Below are 20,702 nucleotides of genomic sequence, written 5' to 3' on the forward strand. Positions count from 1 at the left end.
AGACAAAAATAGTCAATTCCGAAAACAAGCCAGTAGTTAAAGTCGACCTTGGCGCATGCTAATAAGACATATTTTGCTCTCGTCACTTTTCACTTTTCCTTTCTAGCGACTTTGTATAATTTTATATGAAAAGTAGAAAGCAATTTAGCAAAATGTCGTTCTGCTATCGATTGATGATGACTTGACAGCGATGCGAACCTCCCATTGATTGATCTCCACTACACTCCCCGCTGACCAGAGAAAACACTCGATAGCGAATGCGAGAGGGGATTTAAATTAGACATATACTGTCCACCTCAGTTCACGGACGAGGTAGCTGTTCGCTTTTTCATGTAGATAGGATATTCGCTATTTAGCTTTGCTCACCGACCAGCCTGACATTGACACGGAACGACGCTCGCTAGCTCGTAATGTCGGCACTGTTGGACTTGTTTTCCCCTCTAGACCCCGCTTCCTGTTAGCCTTGGGCTAGCTGGAAAATCGAATTTATGCTAATGAACGAGTAGGTATAGTTAGCAAACGCAGAGGGGTGTAACTTTTCTGTTTACTGTAGGCAAGCCGCTGTGGTTTACTTCTAATTTATTGAAAAACTTATGCTAATAACTTTATTTTGCAAGCAACTACCGGGCGGCCGTTTTTTGTGTTTTGTTTTTAGTTCGCTAACGCTTTACAGCTAGCCATCTTGCTTGTGTTTTGTGTTGTCGGATCGAAGTGTTTTATTTAGCTGGCTTTTTGGTGGCACAGAGCTGGCTATTATTTTCAGTTGTTCCTCAGCATAAGTCTCGGCAATGGTTTCACTGATATAAGACTTAATTCTGTGCGACCAGTGCTTATAAAATACTTTTATTTAATGTGGGGAAAGCCTGACTGTTGACTGTGAAAACACAAAAGAGACGCAGAAAATGATTAAACCGTTCTAGTAATGAGGACAGCACTGACGATAACGGAGAGTTAAAACATAATTTTGTTGTACTGTATGCAGCTGTATTAATTTTGAATCCTTATGGTTTAAGAAAATAATAAGCGGTTTTTCGTTAAGTTGAGCGGCACCGATAGCAAAAAGGAGAAAGTGGATGGAGTCGATGCAGATGGTGCTTGTGCGACATACGAGGGCTGTGCTTCCCTGAACCTGCTGCCTTCAGGTGTCTCATCTCATTAAAACAATAGCTTTAAATGCCTCAGAAAACACTCGCAGTAGCAGGTGATCGTCAGAGGTAACTGGGCGGGTAGAGAGAGAGAGACGGAAAAGCGGTCTAAAGAGCGAGGCACCTGCCCGTACGTCACATTACATCCACCACCGCCGTCGTCCTTTTCTAGCCATGGACCCCCCGAGGACTCGTTCGCGGTCTCGGTCTGGCTTCTTTCATTTCGCCATGAACGGCAGCGTTGGAAGCAACGGCGGCGCTAACGCGATCGGTAACGGGGGCTTGATGAGCGCCAGCGGCGGAGGGGTGAACTACCCGCAGCAGAGCAACTCTAGCTGGGCGCCGCACCACGGAGGTCGTAGCTACCCCGAGAACCAGCAGCAGCACACCCAGGGGAGCTACCTGTCCGCAGGGACGCAGCGCCACTCTTCACACGGAGCTCACAGGCATCCCGGAGCCGGTAAGCAGGGTTAAGTAGTCGGGGCCTGCAGCCCGGCTAGATGCATTGCATCTACATTACATACTAACACAGGATGGATCCCTCCTCTGAGGGATGCAGCCTCATCACTAGCAGCTTAAAAGGCTTGGTGTTTTCACTGCCAGCTGTTGCTTGAAAGGCCAGCTATGGGTCGCTGCTCGGTAGGCAGCAGTCTCTTTTCTTTAGAGGTTTGGTCAGCGTTTACTCATGTAAATAGGGAAAACCAAGTTCACAAACTTTGTCTTGTATGTCATTGGAAAATGGACTGGTTCTTATGTAACGCTTTTCTGCTCTCTCTGAGCACTCAAAGCACTGTATTCAACATGCCCCATTCACACAAACACTTGTTTCTAGGCTTAAGTGCTTTTTATCTGACATTCAGCTTCTGGTTAGTATCTTGCCCAACTTGCCAAACTATCTTGCCAAACCCCCAACCTTCCGATTAGTAGGTGACCTACTCTACCTCCTGAGCTGACTTTATTTCCAGAATTCAACTTGCCCTGCCCACAGTAGAAACTAAGCACTGCAGATAAATCAAAAATAATATTATTCTATTGGCCTGCAACTTCTCCCTGTATAAACTTATTTGTAGCTTAACTGGAAGACTATGACTTTTATATGTCTTAGTTTTATCATCCAAGTAACGGTTAATGATTGATGTTTGAATAAGCATATTTGACTTTTTTCACATTTGGGGAAAAGTATATTTAAAATTGGCAGGGAGCATGTTGTTGTTGTTGTTGTTGTTGTTGTTTTTTTTGAAAAATACAAAGGTTAAACTTGTAGAATTGCTTTTATTAATCTTTACAGAAATACAAAAAAAATGTAAAATGCATGTTAAGGATCAAGGAAACGGGTTATCTCTTATTGCAGTGTGTCTTGGAGTGTGCATTGTTCACACATCTCTAGAAATAGAGTGCAAATAGGTCACAAACTTTTCCTTGTATGTCATTGTCTGGCTTTATTCTCAGAATGCAAATGATCTTGGCTATTAGTAGACATTTCACACTGCAGATTTTTCCTAAGGCTAATCCAAGCACAGTTGTGCTTAAGGCCTCCAGATCACATCGTGTTACTCGTATGAATGCAGTTAAACAGTATAAGGAAAGTAACACCAAAAACATTCAGATTACTGTTATCTAGATAGAGATATTTAGCGATAAAGTTGAATTGCTTTTGACATTGAATAAAACAAATCTTTAAGTTCTTCAGACTGTAATCGTGTTCGCTATAGAGCAGCAGTGCAATTTCATTTATCAGATCAGAGACAAATGCATGAGCCCACTGGTTAAGACATCCCACATGCTCTTATTCAGTTTCTGCAAGACATGTATGAGAGGAGTCTGATTAATAGAGCAGTTGGAGCCTTGAAACAAGGCTTGTCCTTTTCTCGATAGTGATTTATTTTTAGTTTCAGTGCTGTGGTGCAGGCTGGCATTATACAGTTTTCCTTGTTTCATCCTTAAGCATTATACTCTTCAACTTGCATTTTACCCTGAGTAAAGCTTGATATTGTCTCAGATTAGTCAAATATGTCTTTCTTTACTGTATTTAGCCATTAACAAGTAAAGATTGATGTTGCTGAGTGCAGTTGTGTGGGCTCATTGTTTGTTTCATCACTTTCTCACATCAAATCTAATTGTACTGTCCGGTTTCCATCAAAGGTTTATTCAGTTAGCGGTGTTTCTTTACCAAACCCAAACTCGTCAACGAGACAACAGAAAAAAATGTAAACAGAAGAGGAAAAAGTGAATGAAACTCTCATAAAAGAAAATAACATTTGAGATTGCACATGAGCCTCTTTTTGTTTATTATCTCACCACTGGCACCACTCTTTAGTGTTCAGCAAGTTTCCAGTGAAAAGTGACTGGAAGCCCTCTGTAAAACTAGACTGGCTTCCCTCAAAGGCAAACAAAAGTGCAGGGAATGAATGAAAGCAGGCTTTTAATGGTGCCATGTTGTAATAGAAGAAACTGTTGCCAAACAGCCAAAATGAGCCACATAGACAGACTCTCACAGAAACACACGCTTCCCAAATTGACAGACCAAAGTAGGGTTTGTGTGAATGACTTCAGCACTATATTTCCCATCTGTGTGAGCTGTCTTCTTATTCCTCTTAGCAGCTGCACATGCCTCATCCTTTGTGGCAGGGGTTTGTGTGTAAAATGTTCTCTGTGTGTAAGCAAAGCAACACTGTGTATATTTAAGTGCATCACAGATTTTTTTTGTTTGCCAGGTCTTGTTTGTACATGTCACTGTATTACGCCTCTTGGCATCACTTTATGCAGAATGTGACAGGGTTGGATTTGGGGTTGTTAAAAATGTATCTAACTGCCTTACCTCTGTTATTTTCTCCTATTTTTTTTCTCTTCCATTTTCAAGCAATGTCATCACTTGGTATAGCTGTAATAGCTGGCTGACATTGTAGTTACATATTTAGACATCTTCATCTGCAGATTCTATTTGTAAATCGAGTGGTTCTCTGATTACATCCTGTCTCTCCCACATGATACTTGAAGTTTTTGAACTTCAGCTAAAGAGCATGAACAAATTGCTTCTTGATGACAGCTGATGCTCTGAGTTCACTACCCTGCTCGACTCAATTGTCTGTTGTAAAAGAAATGGTGTCAGTCTCCCATCAGCAGCCATGCTCAAAGGGAAGCAAGGTCGCATCTACACACCAACAGAACCTGTCCAGTCAGACTCACCATCCCCTCTCCTAGCTTCCCGGGATGAATCAGCATATACCGGCCTAATTCTGCATAAACTGCATGGCCATCTGAGGCCCAGAACCCTATGAGGTCTAAAGAAAAAGGGATGGTTTGATGAATAAACATGTAAGCCAATGTACTGGCCCAAATGTTGGCTAGACACTCAATCACCCGTCCCTCTGTTCTCCGCAGCCACTAGCGGGGCATCTTTGAGCTGTCACTATTGGCAGACTTCACATGGCTCTGGAGTGGCGTCGCAAAGACAAGAAAGGGGTAGGGGGCTGCCTTCAGATCTGTTGTTTCTGAGGAGGCAGAAAGGGCTGTCTGGATGAGAGAGGTTTACAGAGGAAGAAACAGAAAAGCATGAGGGGAGGAGTCCCCCCCCCCCCCCCTCTTTTTGGTGATTAAAGGTTTTTTGGGGAACTGCTTAGAGGAAACTCTTGTCAGCCAAGTTCAAGGACATCCTTCTTAAGCTGCTGAAAGGTCTGCATGCACATGTTGCTTCCAGACTGCACATGTGGACTGTTAGATAAACAGATAGGAGAGCACTGTGTTTTTCTGAGATTACGTTTATAGCATTAGTGGTTTATTCAGCAATGTTATTTTTAGTTTTAGGTTTTTTGGGCGGGGGGCACATACTAATTTCAATCCCTTTTAGTGATGCTCTGTTGATCTTATAAAATAGATTCTTTATCAGAAACAAAGCTGTCATTGCAAACCTGATAGTGCTTGACTAACCTGCTTAGAAAATCTTTAGCACACTAAAAGTGGGTCAACATGACATTTGAAGCCAAGATTCTTGCTAATACTTTGTACGTGAAGGGGATAGTCAGCAGGTATAGGGTCACTCCAGTTTATGGGCTAATGCTAGGGGGTTCAGTTGTTAAATGTATTGTGAAATGCAAAAAAAAAAAAGTAGTAATGAGCATGTCCATCATAATTTGCCAAAAGATCTCTTTAGATTGCAGGATAAATGCATATCTTCACATTTGAGAAGCTGAATTCAGGAAATGTTTGGAACTATTGCATGATAGGAATAGCACCTATTATCGCTTTTTATGTTAGTTATTTTCCTTATCTTCATTATCAATAATTTTCCTTCTTTATGCTACAAAAGTGGGTAAAGTAGTTATTTGCATTTGAAGTAGGTTACATTTTAAAAATCAAAAAGTTGCTCTGGCGTGTTATACATACGTGTGTGTGTGTGTGTGTGTGTGTGTGTGTGTGCGCGCGCGCGCGTGTGTGTGCGTGCGTGCGGGCTTTTCATGTAAGATCAGAGGGAGTGACTTGGCTGTGACAGCTAGCGAGGAGACGTCCAGGGTGACATCTTCCAGAGATGACTCGCTTTCTTGTCTGCTCATTTAAAGCAGAGAATTTAAGTTTGTTTAGAAGACAAACCCTATGGGAGGGCAAAGCACTTTTCTGGTTGTGTAACAAAATGTCACATTTTTGTTTTCTACGTTGGACTTTGTGGTGTGAAGTCTGTAGAAATGTTTAGGCAAGAAAAGGAAAATAAAATGCCAGAGGCAGCCAGTTACCTGTGTATGTTTGTGTGTTGCGGGTGGTGTATTTTTGTCTGCTTGGCTTGCAAATGTCCATGTGTCTTGTGATGTTTTCCTCAGTCCTGTCTTATCTGATTATGATATTTTTTTTTTTTTTTTTAAATCTGTGCGGCCGGCAGGAGGAGTGCTACATTTTCATTCAGATAACGTGTGCAGCGAGGATCGGGACAAAGTAAGTATGAAACATGACCACCGCCTGTTTTCCTTGCTCTTTTTCTGGTTTAAATAGAATTTGTATTTCATTGTGCTCTCTTTCTTATTCATCCTCTCCCTTATTGTTCTCACTTTTTTTTTTTTTTTTTTTTTTTTTTTTCCCCTCTAACCGAACATTTGTGGTTTCCTCTCCTCCCTCACCTCTGTGTCCAGATGGAAGACAGCCCAAGCCCAAAAAGGCAGCGTCTTTCCCAGCAGTCCATGTTAGATTTAAACTCCGCCCCACCCTCAACTCCTTCCTCTCCCATTCGCCCCTGGGAGCTGCCGCCGAGTCGCAGACCACACCCTCACTACATGCCAGAGCGATGCCACACACCCCTTCGAAACCGTCGCAGGTTTGTGTCTGACACAAATGCATACAAACAGACTTCATTAATAAATTTAATTTTTCAGCCTGTAAATGTAATGACTTATGACAGATTGGAGATCTTGCAATAGTATCTTTGAATTTGTCTGTATTAATATTTATTATGCTCAGTTTTATTAGTTGGCAGCTGGCAACTTATATTTTGTGGCATATTAGTGTCTGTGTTCTATGTGACTGGAATAAATTTTAGTATTGTCTTCTCATATTTTCTAGTATAATTAAATTAATCAGATGTGTTAAATCAGGAAGGTCTATTGAGGTTACAAAAACAAAATACTTGAATGTATTAAGGTATCAGATACACAGCAATTTGCTCTGATGCATTGCAATCTGCATGCATTTGTGAATTTTCACTTGTTATAGTGTATTTGGCTGTTTGTCTGAATGTTAGAATTGATTTGAATATCTGAATGAAAAATTCCATTTCAGAAAGCTTAATAACTTGAATACTAATCTGCCTGTTGAGTGGTTTTGACTCTTGTTTGGTTAAATGATTAGGAATTAAAGTTTTAGTCATGTTGCCATAGGTGGCTTATCAGGTGTCTTTCATGATGCAAATGTCAACATAACTCCTTCTGCCTCTTCTTTAGTTTTTCCTTCTTTCTTCCACCTCAGCCCTCCAATGAGACGTCAGCGTAGCCGGAGAGACCGTCTGACCCGACACCACCACCACCACTCCCACAACAACAACAACCATCACCACTACAACAGCAACAACAATCACCACCATCACCCCAATGCCCACCATCATCATCATCACCACCACCACCTGCACTCCCATAACGGCCCTTCACCTGGCCATCAGGATGAAAACTACCGCCATCCGGCTCCTCCACAGGGCTACCCACCCTATAACCAGCAGCTTTCCCGAGGGCCTGGGGCAGGGCCCGGGCCTGAAGAACGCCCTGGGTACCATCCTCCAAATCCCTCCCCGAGGCCTCTTCACCAGTCTCCAAACCTTTCTCCCAGGCTTCTGCACCCTGCAGCTCATCCACAGCACCCACACGCCCACCCTTCCCAGCAACAAAGCAGTGTGGTGTTGGATCTTCATGAGCAGGTGGGTTCAAAGCAGATGATGTAACCTGTTTTAGGAAAGAAAAATAATTGAATTCCTGTTAACTGAATCATTTTCTGTGCTTTTGTCTCCTTTTGTTTTTTAACTCTGCTTAAGATTGAGAGATGGGTGCAAATAACACTCTAAGATGCAAACAAGTCAATGTGAAAATGAAAGCCTATCACTCGTGGGTGTAAAAACTTATTTATGGCTGTAGATGGAGACTAATTAGTAATATAATTTTGTTTTGATCATACAGGTAAAAGGTTAATGCAGGGTTGTCTGTTAATATATCTGGCTTGTTTGTGTTTTATTCATCTCTACATGCATGAATACATAATCTTTACATAAATCAATACATATATTTTAATGCACATATCCAGCAGTCTTAAAGTAAGCATTTTGAACTTGTCTCTAGAAAAGAAAACATAATGAACAATGGATTTAATGATAACACAAAAAAGAAAAAAATGGAATAACGAGTTTTCAGCTGCAGGGAAATGCAGACCTCAGGGTTATCATCTGCTTGATTTGTGCTCCACAACAAGTATAAATCTGTGGTGTTAGCAGTGATCCATGAAGTTTTAAAATTTGTTATTTACAACTCGGACAATGTGGATTAAGTCTGCTAACTCCAGCTATCCAGCTTTTAATTAAAATTTACAGCCATAAAGTGGCAGACCTTTTTTTTCTGCTGATCTCCATATTTAGGGTTCGGCTCCAGTCTCGTATCCTGTGACACCACCGGGAGCGCCACCTGGCCTGCCACCTCGCTCTGCCCCACAGCAGATCCCAGCATGCTCTGTGGTCTTCAGTGGTCAACACTATCCTGTGTGCAGCGTCCCTCCTCCCGTGAGTGTTTTTGCTTTTTTGCACGTTTTTTGGTGATTTTCTGTTTTTTGTTGTTGTTGTTTTTTGTTTTTTTTAACCTTATGGTGAAATGGGGAGAATAGTGACAGTTTCTTAAGGGAGAAACTGCTAAACTGAATATCTGAGCTGAATATAATTTCATCCGAGACTCAAGGTAGAAAATAATACTAATTTAAAAAAAAGTTTGGCTACAAGAAAAAGAAAAGATAAAAAAGATTATATTAAATGAAGAATATGTTTGTTAAAAGGATAAAGTCTAGAGAAAAGATGGCCTTTCTCTTTAGTATTTTGTTTTCTTTACATGCAAGTTATTTTTATGGCAATTCTGAGAATTTTGTGGCTGATGTTCTGGGAAAACTGCAAATAATTACCTGAAGGAGGTAATAAAAAATAAATAAATAAATAGTACCGTATTTTTCGGACCATAAGGCGCACCGGATTATAAGGTGCATTAGGCAAAACAAAACGGTCAGATAACTCAAACTTTACTCAACTCATTCTTCTTGCTTCCTCTTTTCCGTACCATTGATTCATTAATGTTGAATTCTCTCGCTGCTGCTCTATTCCCATGTTGTTGTATATTAATGACTAACCTCGTATTGTGGATGGATTTTCTCAGTTGTTCTCCTGCCTGAAGTTTGGTCCCTTTACAGCATCCTGCCATGCTATTGCATTTGTCTCCAACCATCCGGAACCCTCATGTTTATTGAGTCACTGCTGTTTAGTTTCATGTTTTTATTTATATTGGAAGTGAAAGCAGAGCTGTACATTTTAATTATTTCAGAAATCTCTCAGTCAGAACATGGTATATCATGTTTAGGCGGAAACTAGCGAGCTCGCTTCTAACTCCATTAAATTTAATACATTCTGTTTTCATGGATGCCTGGATATTAAACTTCATTGTTAACGCTGACCGTTTTATTAAGGAAGTCAGACTTGAATTTTGAAATAAAATTATACCAAACTTTTTTTTGGAGAATTTGGCTATATTCAATTCAACACAGTGCAAATGGCTTGGAATTGAAAAATGCAAATGACCAAAAATGGTCCCAGGGCCTAAGAAGGGTTAAAGATGAAAGAATTTAGACAGTTTTTAACTCTTACTGATGTCGCAGTGTTCGTTTGACTTTGGGACTCCTGACTACGGTAGTCGTAATGCTCCGACAATCCATCAAGTGGTGTGGCTTCGTAGCTTACCAGAGTCGTACTAAAACATTTTTTGACAGATTTTTGAGCGTTGTGTATCACATAAAATCGGTTCGAGGTCAGTAAGCAGAACCAGAATTCATACATAAGGCGCCCTGTCGATTTTTGAGAAAATTAAAGGACTTTAAGTGCGTCTTATAGTGCGAAAAAAAGGATAGTAGTTTTGATCCCACGCATGGTCAGAGGGGTTTCTGAATTTTTCCGTGAAGTATGAACAAAAGCATACAAAAGTATTATCAATTTATGAATACATTTTATGCATGCATGATTTGAACACAAAAAAATCTATGCTCTTCAGAAGTGTTGTAGTTTGTTCAGATGTGTTTTTTAGAGAGTCTTTCTCTTGGCAACCCATGCTTGTTCTTTCCTTTTCTAATTAACCAACAAACAGCCAAAACTTCTGCTTTTAAAGAGCCGATCATAATTTGTTGATCTTCATTTAATCTAGTGCATTTGATTAGCACCAGCTGGCATCTACGTCACTGCCTAATTTGGAAGTGGCAAAAGTGTACTTACTTTTTCACAGGGCTGTATTTCATTTTTTGTTTTGGAATTAAAGTAGTTATAGGTGTAAATAAGCATTTTATCGACATGAATTCAAATCATGTCTGTTAAATGTTACTTAATCTTCTTCTGTTATTTTTATTTATCTATTTATTTAAGAAATCCTTTTTTGTAACATACTTTAACAAGTGAAACTTTTGTGTGTTTCTGCTAGGTCCTTCAGACTTGTTCTGTACAGCACTTACCGATGCCCTACCCATTCCCATCACTGTTGTCCAGTGATCCGGCCTTCCTGCTCCCTCCACCTCATCTCACCCATACCCCCACACATCTTTCCCACCATCCACCTCATTTGCCTCAGCCTGGACAGTTTGGACCATATCCAGCACAGCAGGCCCGTTCGGTGAGTGGGAAACCTTTTGATAACTTGGTATCAAATACAGCTTTTGTATTAGGTGTTTTAATTTAAGCTAGTAGTTAGTCAGTCGAGATCTTTCTGGGAAGCTTTCAAAATTCCTCCTGGAATTTCAAAAACTGTAAACTTTATAAAAACGTCTTACGAAGTTCAAGCTAAATGGGTGATGCATATTTTAAACACTAGAGTTGAAGCAGTTTGTGGTACTCTTGAGTTTTGGCAACAAATGAGTATATGTACTGAAACTGTGGTATTGACAGCTCTTTTGTGCACATTTTGTCTTTGCACAGCTTTAATCTAAAACTTTATTTCATTTGCATTGGCTACATGTTAAAGCAGCTGCCAATTAACTGATTAAAAAACGATTTCAGAGATAATTCAATTGTTTTTTTTTTCTTTCTGAATTCAGTTATTTCTTTTCTTTATCCCTTTTGTAAACACTTGTATTTCAAAGGTTGAAACTTTCTTTCTTAATCCCATTCAGACTCTTTAATTAAATTTATTAAGTTGTTAAGTTGCTTCTTATGCTGTAATAACAGGAAAAATCCTGGGCAATATCACCTATATGTTTTGAATTTTAACATTTTGTCCTTGATCTCCTCAGCCGTTACAGAGGATAGAGAATGATGTTGAGCTGCTTGGTGAGCATCTGTCTTTGGGTGCTGGGCTTCACTATCCTCCTGCCACCCACCCTGCACTCACCCCACACTCCACACAACTCCACTTCCTGTCCCATGACCCCCTGCCACAGGAATTCTTTGGAGTGGTGAGCATTTACAATAATTTATAAAATATGTTTATTTCATCCCACTGAAGTGTTATATAAAAAAATGTAATGCTGTGCAAATCATCTGACTTGTATTTGTTGTATCTCTCCACCTAGTCCTATCCAAACTTCATTCCTCGCCGTCTCCCAGGGCGACGGTACCGCTCCCAGCAGCTGCCACCTTCGCCTTACCACCCCAGCCTCTTGCCTTACTTCCTGTAAGTAGAACGGGGAATAAATTCACTTAGAATGATTTTTTTAAATTATCTTTAGACAAATATCCAGAGTGTATCAGAAAGAATAATCTGATTTCAAAAGATTATATTGTTTTTGAAGTAATGGACATAGAAGCTTGTGGTAAATTTTAAAATACATGGCTGAATATAAAATTTTGTTCAAAACCTCAGTGCGTCCCCCTCCAGGCAGACAGCATATGTCCACATGATAGTCCAAGTCTTCCTATACTTTTGTGACCATGTCTGGAGTCACTGCAGCCACTGCTGTTATGCTACTTACCTACAACCACATAAAACTGATGACTTCCCTCTTTCTTACTGTATGTGTTTCAGTCATTACCGGTGGACAGCTGCAGAATTAAAGGACTTTTAAATCGGCTCATTCTTTTTAATTTACCTGATATTTATTGCTGGAATGTGAATATTTATTAGTGTGTTATTGATAAATATGTTAATTTTGCTGCGTGTTTAAAAGAACCGAAGAACAAATCTTGTCCACACCGACAAAATAAAAGCAAATTAATAAAGTCGAGATATGAGATGCAGCCATTAAGACTTGAGCATGGTCATTGAAAATCCCCTTGAGGCTAAGGAACTAATACAGAGTTTATTTATTTAAACAAAGAATACAATGACTGCAGTGCAGGCTATTGGTTAGATTTTACTGATCCCCTAATGAGTCTTCATCCAAACTGTGTTTAAGGTCAAGATGATATTTGTCATTTTTACAGGTACTTTTCAATTTCCACTCCTGGATTTGACTGTTTGTGAGCCACCTTGACTTAATTTTCATTATTTTGTACTATACAGCCAAGCAGTGACAACAAAACATAACTTTATTGCAATGTGAAGTACAAAAAGTAACTTTGTATTGTGATGATTCAAGAGCTGAATTAACTACTATGTTATTAATGTTTTGGTTTGTGTTAAATCGCTCTTCTGTAGATCAATGCTGCCAGTCCAGCCAGGTCCTGCAATCAGTCTAGAGCTGGATGTCGATGATGGTGAAGTGGAAAATTATGAGGTTTGTTCTTGCCATTCTTTAGCATTTTGGTTTTGCATTTCCTGGTGTGCAGGGTGGGGGAGAGACTCTAATTCTACTGTCGCTGATGTTTTCTCCCACAGGCTCTGCTGAACCTTGCTGAGCGCCTGGGAGAGGCTAAACTCCGGGGACTGACCAAGGGAGACATAGAACAGCTTCCTTCTTATCGATTTAATCCAAATAACCATCAGTCTGAGCAAACACTGTGAGTACTTCCCTTTTAGAAACTATGTACTTGCTAATAATGGACAATTATCCTAATTATTTTTTTATTTATTTATTTTTTTCAGCTACTCAGGGTTGAGAATCTCATTGTGGACTTTTATCGATAACAGACTGTCTTTGTACATTTTATTTAGCATATTTATAGTTTTGAAAGCTTCTGAGGGCTTAACACACTAATATCACCCATAAACTCTCTCTAATGGGGTTGGATACCATGAGAAATATGTTCACATTCAAAATGTGCATATTTTTTAGTAAAGCGTACATCCAAGTGACCTTTTTCAAAATAATTTCCACAGATACCCTAAGTTACTGGCCTAACTAAATCTGCCTGAATGCACTGTCTGTCATTTAGAAAGTGTCAAAAAGGTCTCTTCTTTTGCTGTAATTTGTGTGTTAATAGCTATCTCATTGCAGGTGTGTGGTATGTATGAGTGATTTTGAGTCGCGTCAACTGCTTAGAGTTTTGCCCTGCAGTCATGAGTTCCACGGAAAGTGCGTCGACAAGTGGCTGAGGGTACGTGTGTCCAGCATGAAGCCCACCAGCTTATGCTGATCTCTGTTACACACACATATTTACAGTTAGCCAAGGCTTATTGCGCATTGTTTGGCAACAGATTCACATCACTGTTCACACATGGCATTAACATCAAAATAAGTGCTCACTCCAAGTGTAAATTTGAGTCCTCTCAAGACACTTTAAGGGATGATCTGATAACCTAAACCAGATTTTGAGCTGGTCTCAGCCACATAAGGTCACTTTGTTTTTCAAGTGAGCATGAAATTGTGCCTGAGGCCTCATTATGAAAGACTGCCCTGCTCATTGATGACCTCTGTGCAAGCATAATAGTGCGCTCATTGGCTCTCAAATGAGATACACAGTGCCTTTTAATGTTTGTAAATGATAAAGACAGTTTATGAGTGTGTTAAACACCTTGGGTGATCTGGTTTGCCAGGAATGTATCAAAGAATAAACAGAGTCTAATATTGTTGTGATTTCTTCTTCTAACATTAATTTCTGGCAAACTAGTATTGAAAATTGCATCACTTTGGTCTCTGCAGAGAGAAGTGGCACACATTTTTCTTTTTTTTGCAAATGAAGCAGGAAAGTGAGAGACGCTCACAGGTTGTCACTTGAGACACATGTGGTGATGGATTCTAATGTCAAGTGTAAATTAGAGCTTTCTAAATGTAATAACATCATTCATGACCATGTGTGAACAGGGCAGAAGTCACCCAGCAAAGTGTTACATAACATACCTGGAAAACTTTTTGGAAGTTGCTGAAAGGCACAAACCTAATCAGTCCAAGCACACATGTATTAAGATACACAGACACCTCTTAATTATAGGATTCTAGTGAGAATCTCACTCTTCAAGAGATCTGATAAATAGCAGAAGCAAGTCTCAGTCCAAGTGTGTTGAAATGTTTCTAAATTCATCTCATCTGATTTACTGAAATCTGTGAACTCGCACTAACCCCAGGATACTACAGTCAGAAGGTGCTGAAGATTTCATAAACACGTGATTTCCCACTGAAAATGCTAAATGAGGCTCTTGAACACCAAGTTCTTGTTGATCATACTAGTCTTATGATTTAGACACACGCTGCACTCTACAAAGCCTCAGTGTAAATTGGGTTAAAAGGGTTGCATATTGATTAAAAAATAAAATATCTAAGTGTGGGAACATGAAATCAGTATCCTGACTGAATATAAGGACCATCTCTCAAACCTAATTTGCTGTTTTCTCCCTCAGGCCAACAGGACGTGCCCCATTTGTCGAGCGGATGCCTCAGAGGTCCAGAGAGACTCGGAGTGACCACACGAGGGAGCCAGACACTCCTTAATGTCTGTCAGACATGTTCAGCACTGCCTGCTCTCTCTCTCTCTCTCTCTCTCACTCACTCACTCACTCACTCACTCACTCACTCACTCACTCACTCACTCACTCACTCACTCTCTCTCACACACACACACACACACACACACACACACACACACACACACACACACACACACACTTATATATTTGTGACCATAATCTTATATGTTTGTGCAGCACTCTCTCTTCCTGTTTTCTTTTCATTCTTTGCCAAAATGTTGCATCCCCTCGTACATGTAATGTCATTTTCATGGGATGACTTCCTCTCGCACTTTTCTACCATGCAAATGCACAGAAGTCCTCCAGTATCTCCCGCTGTAGTGTGTGTTTGTGTGTGCGCGTGCGGGCGCGTACACGTGCATGCACCACACCTGTGCAACTGTTGCTGGGCCCATTCTGTAATGCAGGGCCGTGTGTGTGAGAGAGAGTGTGAGTGTTTTTTTGTTTTTGTTTTTTTTTTTTGTTTTGTTTTTTTTAAACATCTCCTGAAGCATGTCTGAGTTTTCTGTTGAGAAAAGTAAACAACATGTGAGAGCTTTTTGCTCTCATGAGTGACTGACTTTACTTCCTGTTTGTATGCTTATGCACTGTCTGTATGCATACTATGTGTGTATGTATGTTATAGACTTAAACCTTTTCTCTAGTTTGACACTAAGGGTCCATGCTGCCACTATAGTTCTTGGTTGCTTATTTGTTCAGTTTATTATTATTATTATTATTATTATTATTATTATTATTATTATTATTATTATTATTGTTATTATGGTTATTATTATTCAGCTATTATTAATGGTTATTTTCCTTCCTTGCAGTTACCTCATCATTCCGATTTTGTTCATCTTTCATTAAAAGCTTCACAGCACTACTTTGAAATTAAGCACATATATTTTTCTTTTCCTTTTTTTCTTGGCAAAAATAATTTTGTCTGTGACTTTGCAGTGGCACATGTTAAATATATATATATATATATATATAAAAAACTTGCTCTCTCTCTCTCTCTCTCTCTCTCTCTCTCTCTCTCTCTCTCTCTCTCTCTCTCTCTCTCTCTCTCTCTATATATATATATATATATATATATATATATATATATATATATATATATATATATATATATATATATATATATATATATATATATATATATATATATATAACTGTATAAATCTATGAATATCTGTATACCAAATAAAAGGCTTGATATGGACTTTTTAAATGTAGTAATTTGTATATTCTTTTTTTTTTCTCCTTTTTATTTTTTTTTTAACATTCAGCAGCAAAAATCATGTTTGGTTTGCTGGATTTCTAAACATGAAACTACAGACCGCTGCTGTGGATGACTCCCTATTTTTCAGAAGGTGTAACAACTTTCAGGTGACCACTGGGTGGTGTAACTGCTCTTCAAGACTGCCATCCCCACCTCCCTTGAGAACTTGTCATAGGGGCTGATCCAACACTTCTGATGGCGTTCAAACTGATGATCAAGCGCCTAAAACCCTTTTGCACTCATGTTTAATTAAGTGAGAAGCCTCTTGACCTGGGGCTGATAAGTCCCCCCCATACTTTTTTTTTTTTTTTTTCTTTAAATATATCATCTTCCTACAAATCTTCATTCAGTCCCTCTTTCTTACACTTCTTGTTAGACCTGCATCTTCTGATCTACAACCTCATGTTCTGCCTTTTTCTCTCCTTCCTAGCACTTTTGTCCTTCCTGTAATGACTTTGGTGATTCTCGACCGCTTCCTGCACTACCCTGTTTTTCCTCTCTCCTTCAGTTGTGCTCACCACTTTTTTCCTCTCCACTGTCTTTTTACTTATGCATCTCCACCCACTCCTTTGACTTGCTTCCGCTGCATTGAAGGGGAAATAAGGGGGTTTTGGTCTAAAACTACCCAGTTGCTCCCGTGAAGCGCATAATCTGCCTTGTCTCGTGTTCTCTTTGCCACTCAGCTATTGTTTCCTGCCCATGGTTGTATGAGGCAAGTTCACCAAATTTTAATGGCACATAAAGCCCTCTTAATGTAGGAACATTCAATTTCTTCCAACATTTTAAGTAATTGTGAAGTGAACTGCAAAATGAAAACTACAATATAGAAGTTAAAGTCAAAAACAATTTCCACAACAATACCCACCCTTGATAGTACTCAGATAGTACAAAATATTCCTACAGTAGAACTTCAGTTGCCCAAAACCTCGGGTAAAAGTTCTGGTTTGAATGTCCACGTGTTTGCTTGGTTGACTGCTCTCCGCTCACTCATGAGTGGCTGCCTTTTCTGTCCTGAGGATGTGCCCGGGTTGGTGACATGTTTTGGGCAGCCTGTTCTACTATGTCTGAGAAGATGCTGAGAAGCTGATCCTAGACATTTTTTATCTTTGGAGCAAAAATAAGGCTTTTTAAAAAATTTAAAATCAGACGCCACACCCTTTCTCTGAAAAACAGAGGCAAGAGTTTTTCCTTGTGAGCAGCCAACATTTCTAATGTGCAAATCTAGAACTGTAGTTGTGTGTGTGTGTGTGTGTGTGCGTGTTTGTCGGTGAGACCCTGTGTTCTGAGGAGGCTGTCTCAAGCTGACAGGGTACATGGATTCTCCATCTTGCTTGTATATATAAAAAGAAAATGAGATGCCTGCTTCACCTACACCCACACCGATACCCACACACGTATACGGGTGTTTATGTATCTTCCTTTCTCCAATTTTTTTTTTTTTTTTTACATTTTCCTTGTTCAGCAGTGTGAGGGTTAAATGTGAACGTGTCAGCAGGTCAGGTTGTCCCCTGCCTGTCTCCCTGAGTGAAGTATATGTGTGTAATATTTATTTTATAGGGATTTCCCTCTCGCCATGCTGGGTGGCTGCTGGCCATGTCATGTTCTGAGCTGTCAAAGGCCATCACTGTCACTCGTGGAAAATGAGATGTGGGTGTAAGAGAGAGACACATGAGACATGGACCCGACAGAAACAGAGACAGAATCATGTCTGCCATGTGTGCTTGGGTGTGGGAATAGCCCGGGTACTCGGGGCTCAGTGGAAGTGGCAGCGTCAGGTAGAGGCTTTCGGTTTCATGCAGTTTGCAGGAGGAAAGGTGAGGTTTAAGGCTGAGTGCATCATTTCCGTTCACGGGTGTCTCTGGTCGTCTTCCCACTCTGCCAGATGATTCCTTCTTAGGACACAGTGTGAAAAATAAAGTGGAGCAAATTCCATGAAAGCACTCTTTAATCTGTAAATGCTGCCATCATTATCTGTTGGCTTTTATGGTTTAGAAAAAATATTACAATATGTAGTAATTGTCCAGTTTTAGGAGTTCAGCTTCAATTCAATGGGCCATTTGTCACAGTTGGCAGTTTCATGGCCAGGTGAAGCCTTTTTTTTTTTCATTATTTCACGTCAAATGAAACAGATGTACTTGAAGATGATTCAGAGTGTTGAGTCTGTATATCATATCTTTTCACCTTAAATGTGAGACCCAACGAGATGAGGGAGGCCGTTATCAGAGTGAAGAAACAGTTAAGAGATGCCTTTATGAATGCAAATAAACAGTGTTTACAAGCAGTAACAGGAAGGCCACATTGAATTTTGCTCAGAAAACATCTATAAGAGCCTGCACAGCTCTGACTTTGGACAGATGAAACCAAGATTAATGCAAATTTGTGCAAAAAAACCCTCTTGAAATAAGGCTGAAAGTCTGCGCTTCAATCACATCATGGTCACCTGTTAAAAAAAATCCACTGTGCTGCAGAAGAAGGCAAAATGACAAAAAATGTGTCTTTGGCATAAGAAATTCATTCTTGCATCTTCTGTTTTGCATTGAAAATGTTTCATCTTCAAGGTTCTATCTCACTTCCAAACCTCCTCCTAACTCTAAAACGAAACCCCAGTAAGGACAAGCAAACCTTTATAAAGCAAAGATGTATTTGTTTCTCATCTTGATAGAAGTACACATGAGAAATCAGAGTGAATACATGTGCACACATAAATCAACAAAGCTGAACAGACACATAAAACACTTGAAATGCGGCAATGAATGTGACTGATGATCCAATACTCGAATCATAGTTTGATTTAGATGAGGGCAGCCATATTTTCCCACTTTCTATTATTGTCACTTTCTCTGCCCTGTTGGTTATCATTTTAAAGCCTCCACGGTTTTGGTGTTACATCACTTTTCAGTGAGTTTTATATATATTTTTTAAAGGCTGAAAAGCAAATCTGATGCCAGCTGGCTTGATGATTTGTCTGGTGGTGACTTTTTTATTCTTGGGTTTATGTCTGCTCATTCCAGTATATCAAATAAGGACAGTTTATACAATTTATTACTGTGGTCAAGCAAAGGTTTTAAGGCATGGTTTGAGACAATGAAAATAGGAAAGTAGTGACCTGCATCTCACACTGGGTGCAAACAGACAATATGAGTTACATATGTTACGTTCTGACACAGATGTTGACTTCAGTTTACCCCATTATCTAAAAGATATGCAAGTTTTACCTGCTGATAAGGTGATGCCATATATGACCTATGCAACTCCTGTTTTTCCCATCTGCTAAGTGAGGATGAAAATATGATAAGGGACAATAACACAGACTATTAAAACTCAGTTGTGTGCATGAAGGACATGGGTTATTCAATCTATGATCTTCAGTATATTGTGAGTATGTCTGCTTTCTGGAACGCCTGGCAAAAACATTAATTTGGATTCAAGGATTGAACTATAAAAATGTGTTCACTGTGAGTTCACCCTAACTCCAGAAGCCACATTTCACACAAATGTAAGAGAAGCAGAAAAGATAAAGAGGTATCTAAAAGGTCAAAGTCAACTTCAAAGTGATATCATGGAAGAACACAATCATTCAGAAGCTGCACTCCTTCAGTCCTGTAAGCTGGGTGAGTTCCAAGTAGACACGACAGATTCAGCACCCTTGTTATGCCACAGTCTAATCAATCTCACAGAGACTACTGGACATCAAAATCCTTGGCCTTCTATGATGCAGAATATCTCCCCTCTCAGACTCCGACCTCCTGGCAGTACAAATTGTTTTGAGTGTTAACTTCACTTACAGAAACAGAAAGGGAAAGACCTTGAGTGCAAACATTTAACATTCGAGCCAAATAGAGGTGGTGCTTACAAGAGGAATGTTAACAACCCTGACCAAGCAGCTAGTGAAGAAAATGGAATATCAGTCAGTCATTGCCAAACTTGTGACCTCCTTTCTTTAGGCGCTAGAAGACTCTGTGTCTCTTCAGGGGGAAGTGGTAAGAAGTGGTAGGTAAGCCACAGCTTCTCCCTTGTCTTGATCCTTACCATTTATATGGAGCCGCAGGAACCTTCTCCCTCTCTGGAAAATAAAGTCTCTCTGGGTTATGACATCAATACTGTTTTCCAGGCTCAGCGATGTGCACCTGCTTCCTGCCTCTGCACCAGTCCCAGTGGCACAATACCAATCATATCTACACTGAGTGATATTTGTAGCTCCCAGTCAAAGAACTCCATCAAACCTGATACCAGCAGTGCCAAGGGGCAACCACATTATGCTGAAGTGTCTTCTTAATCATCCACCATTGGATCTCACATCAGCCCAACTCTTAGTGCATCCAAGCATTGAGTCCTTTATGATTTTCATCTTCTGTGTCTGGTGGGTATGCTTTGGACCCCTAAAGAGAAAGGCTGAATTTAAGCTAAGTGCAGCTCTCAAATTAGGGTGAGCCTAAGCCTTACTGTGCGTTCTGCAACATTAAAGAACATTACCTGAGCTCATGTTCAGAGTTCAAGAAGCGTTAGCAAGATTTTGAAGTGGATCCACGATTGATGATGGTTTCAAATCGACTACCGGCCCCAAGCTTCATTTTATAGTGCCAGATGAACTCGTGACAGCTCGAGGCATACAGAGTGACTCCAATGACCGGGTCACCTGCAGAAGGTCATACTTGTTTGGGGTTCTAGTTTGCTATAGGGGTTGAACCTTAGAGACATATGCTGTACTCTGATTGCTCTGAGATAGCATTATTCTGCCACGGGCTTCAAAGATGACCAGTA

General features: G+C 39.9%; 1 protein-coding gene across 1 annotated transcript; it reads left to right on the forward strand.

The window, feature by feature from the left end:
* Positions 1-242: 242 nt before the first annotated feature.
* LOC146638933 (E3 ubiquitin-protein ligase RNF38-like) lies at positions 243-14,723 on the forward strand. The gene is made up of 12 exons (XM_085371777.1): positions 243-1,605; positions 6,016-6,068; positions 6,263-6,444; positions 7,092-7,533; positions 8,242-8,382; positions 10,325-10,513; positions 11,130-11,291; positions 11,409-11,509; positions 12,473-12,551; positions 12,653-12,774; positions 13,212-13,311; positions 14,552-14,723. The coding sequence occupies exons 1-12, from the start codon at positions 1,320-1,322 to the stop codon at positions 14,612-14,614; spliced, it is 1,920 nt and encodes a 639-aa protein (XP_085227903.1). The 5' UTR covers positions 243-1,319; the 3' UTR covers positions 14,615-14,723.
* Positions 14,724-20,702: the final 5,979 nt, after the last annotated feature.

Source organism: Diplotaxodon limnothrissa, linkage group LG2 (assembly GCF_057381915.1).
Source record: "Diplotaxodon limnothrissa isolate DT_005_m linkage group LG2, D_limnothrissa_male_GT1.1, whole genome shotgun sequence".
Classification (NCBI taxonomy): Eukaryota; Metazoa; Chordata; class Actinopteri; order Cichliformes; family Cichlidae; genus Diplotaxodon; species Diplotaxodon limnothrissa.

Excerpts from the sequence above, each read along its gene's own strand:
- LOC146638933 (XM_085371777.1), top strand. The coding sequence starts at position 1,320 with ATGGACCCCCCGAGGACTCGTTCGCGGTCTCGGTCTGGCTTCTTTCAT. Across the intron at positions 1,606-6,015 it reads TCACAGGCATCCCGGAGCCG|GAGGAGTGCTACATTTTCAT; the intron begins GTAAGCAGGGTT and ends TGCGGCCGGCAG. Across the intron at positions 8,383-10,324 it reads TGTGCAGCGTCCCTCCTCCC|GTCCTTCAGACTTGTTCTGT; the intron begins GTGAGTGTTTTT and ends TGTTTCTGCTAG.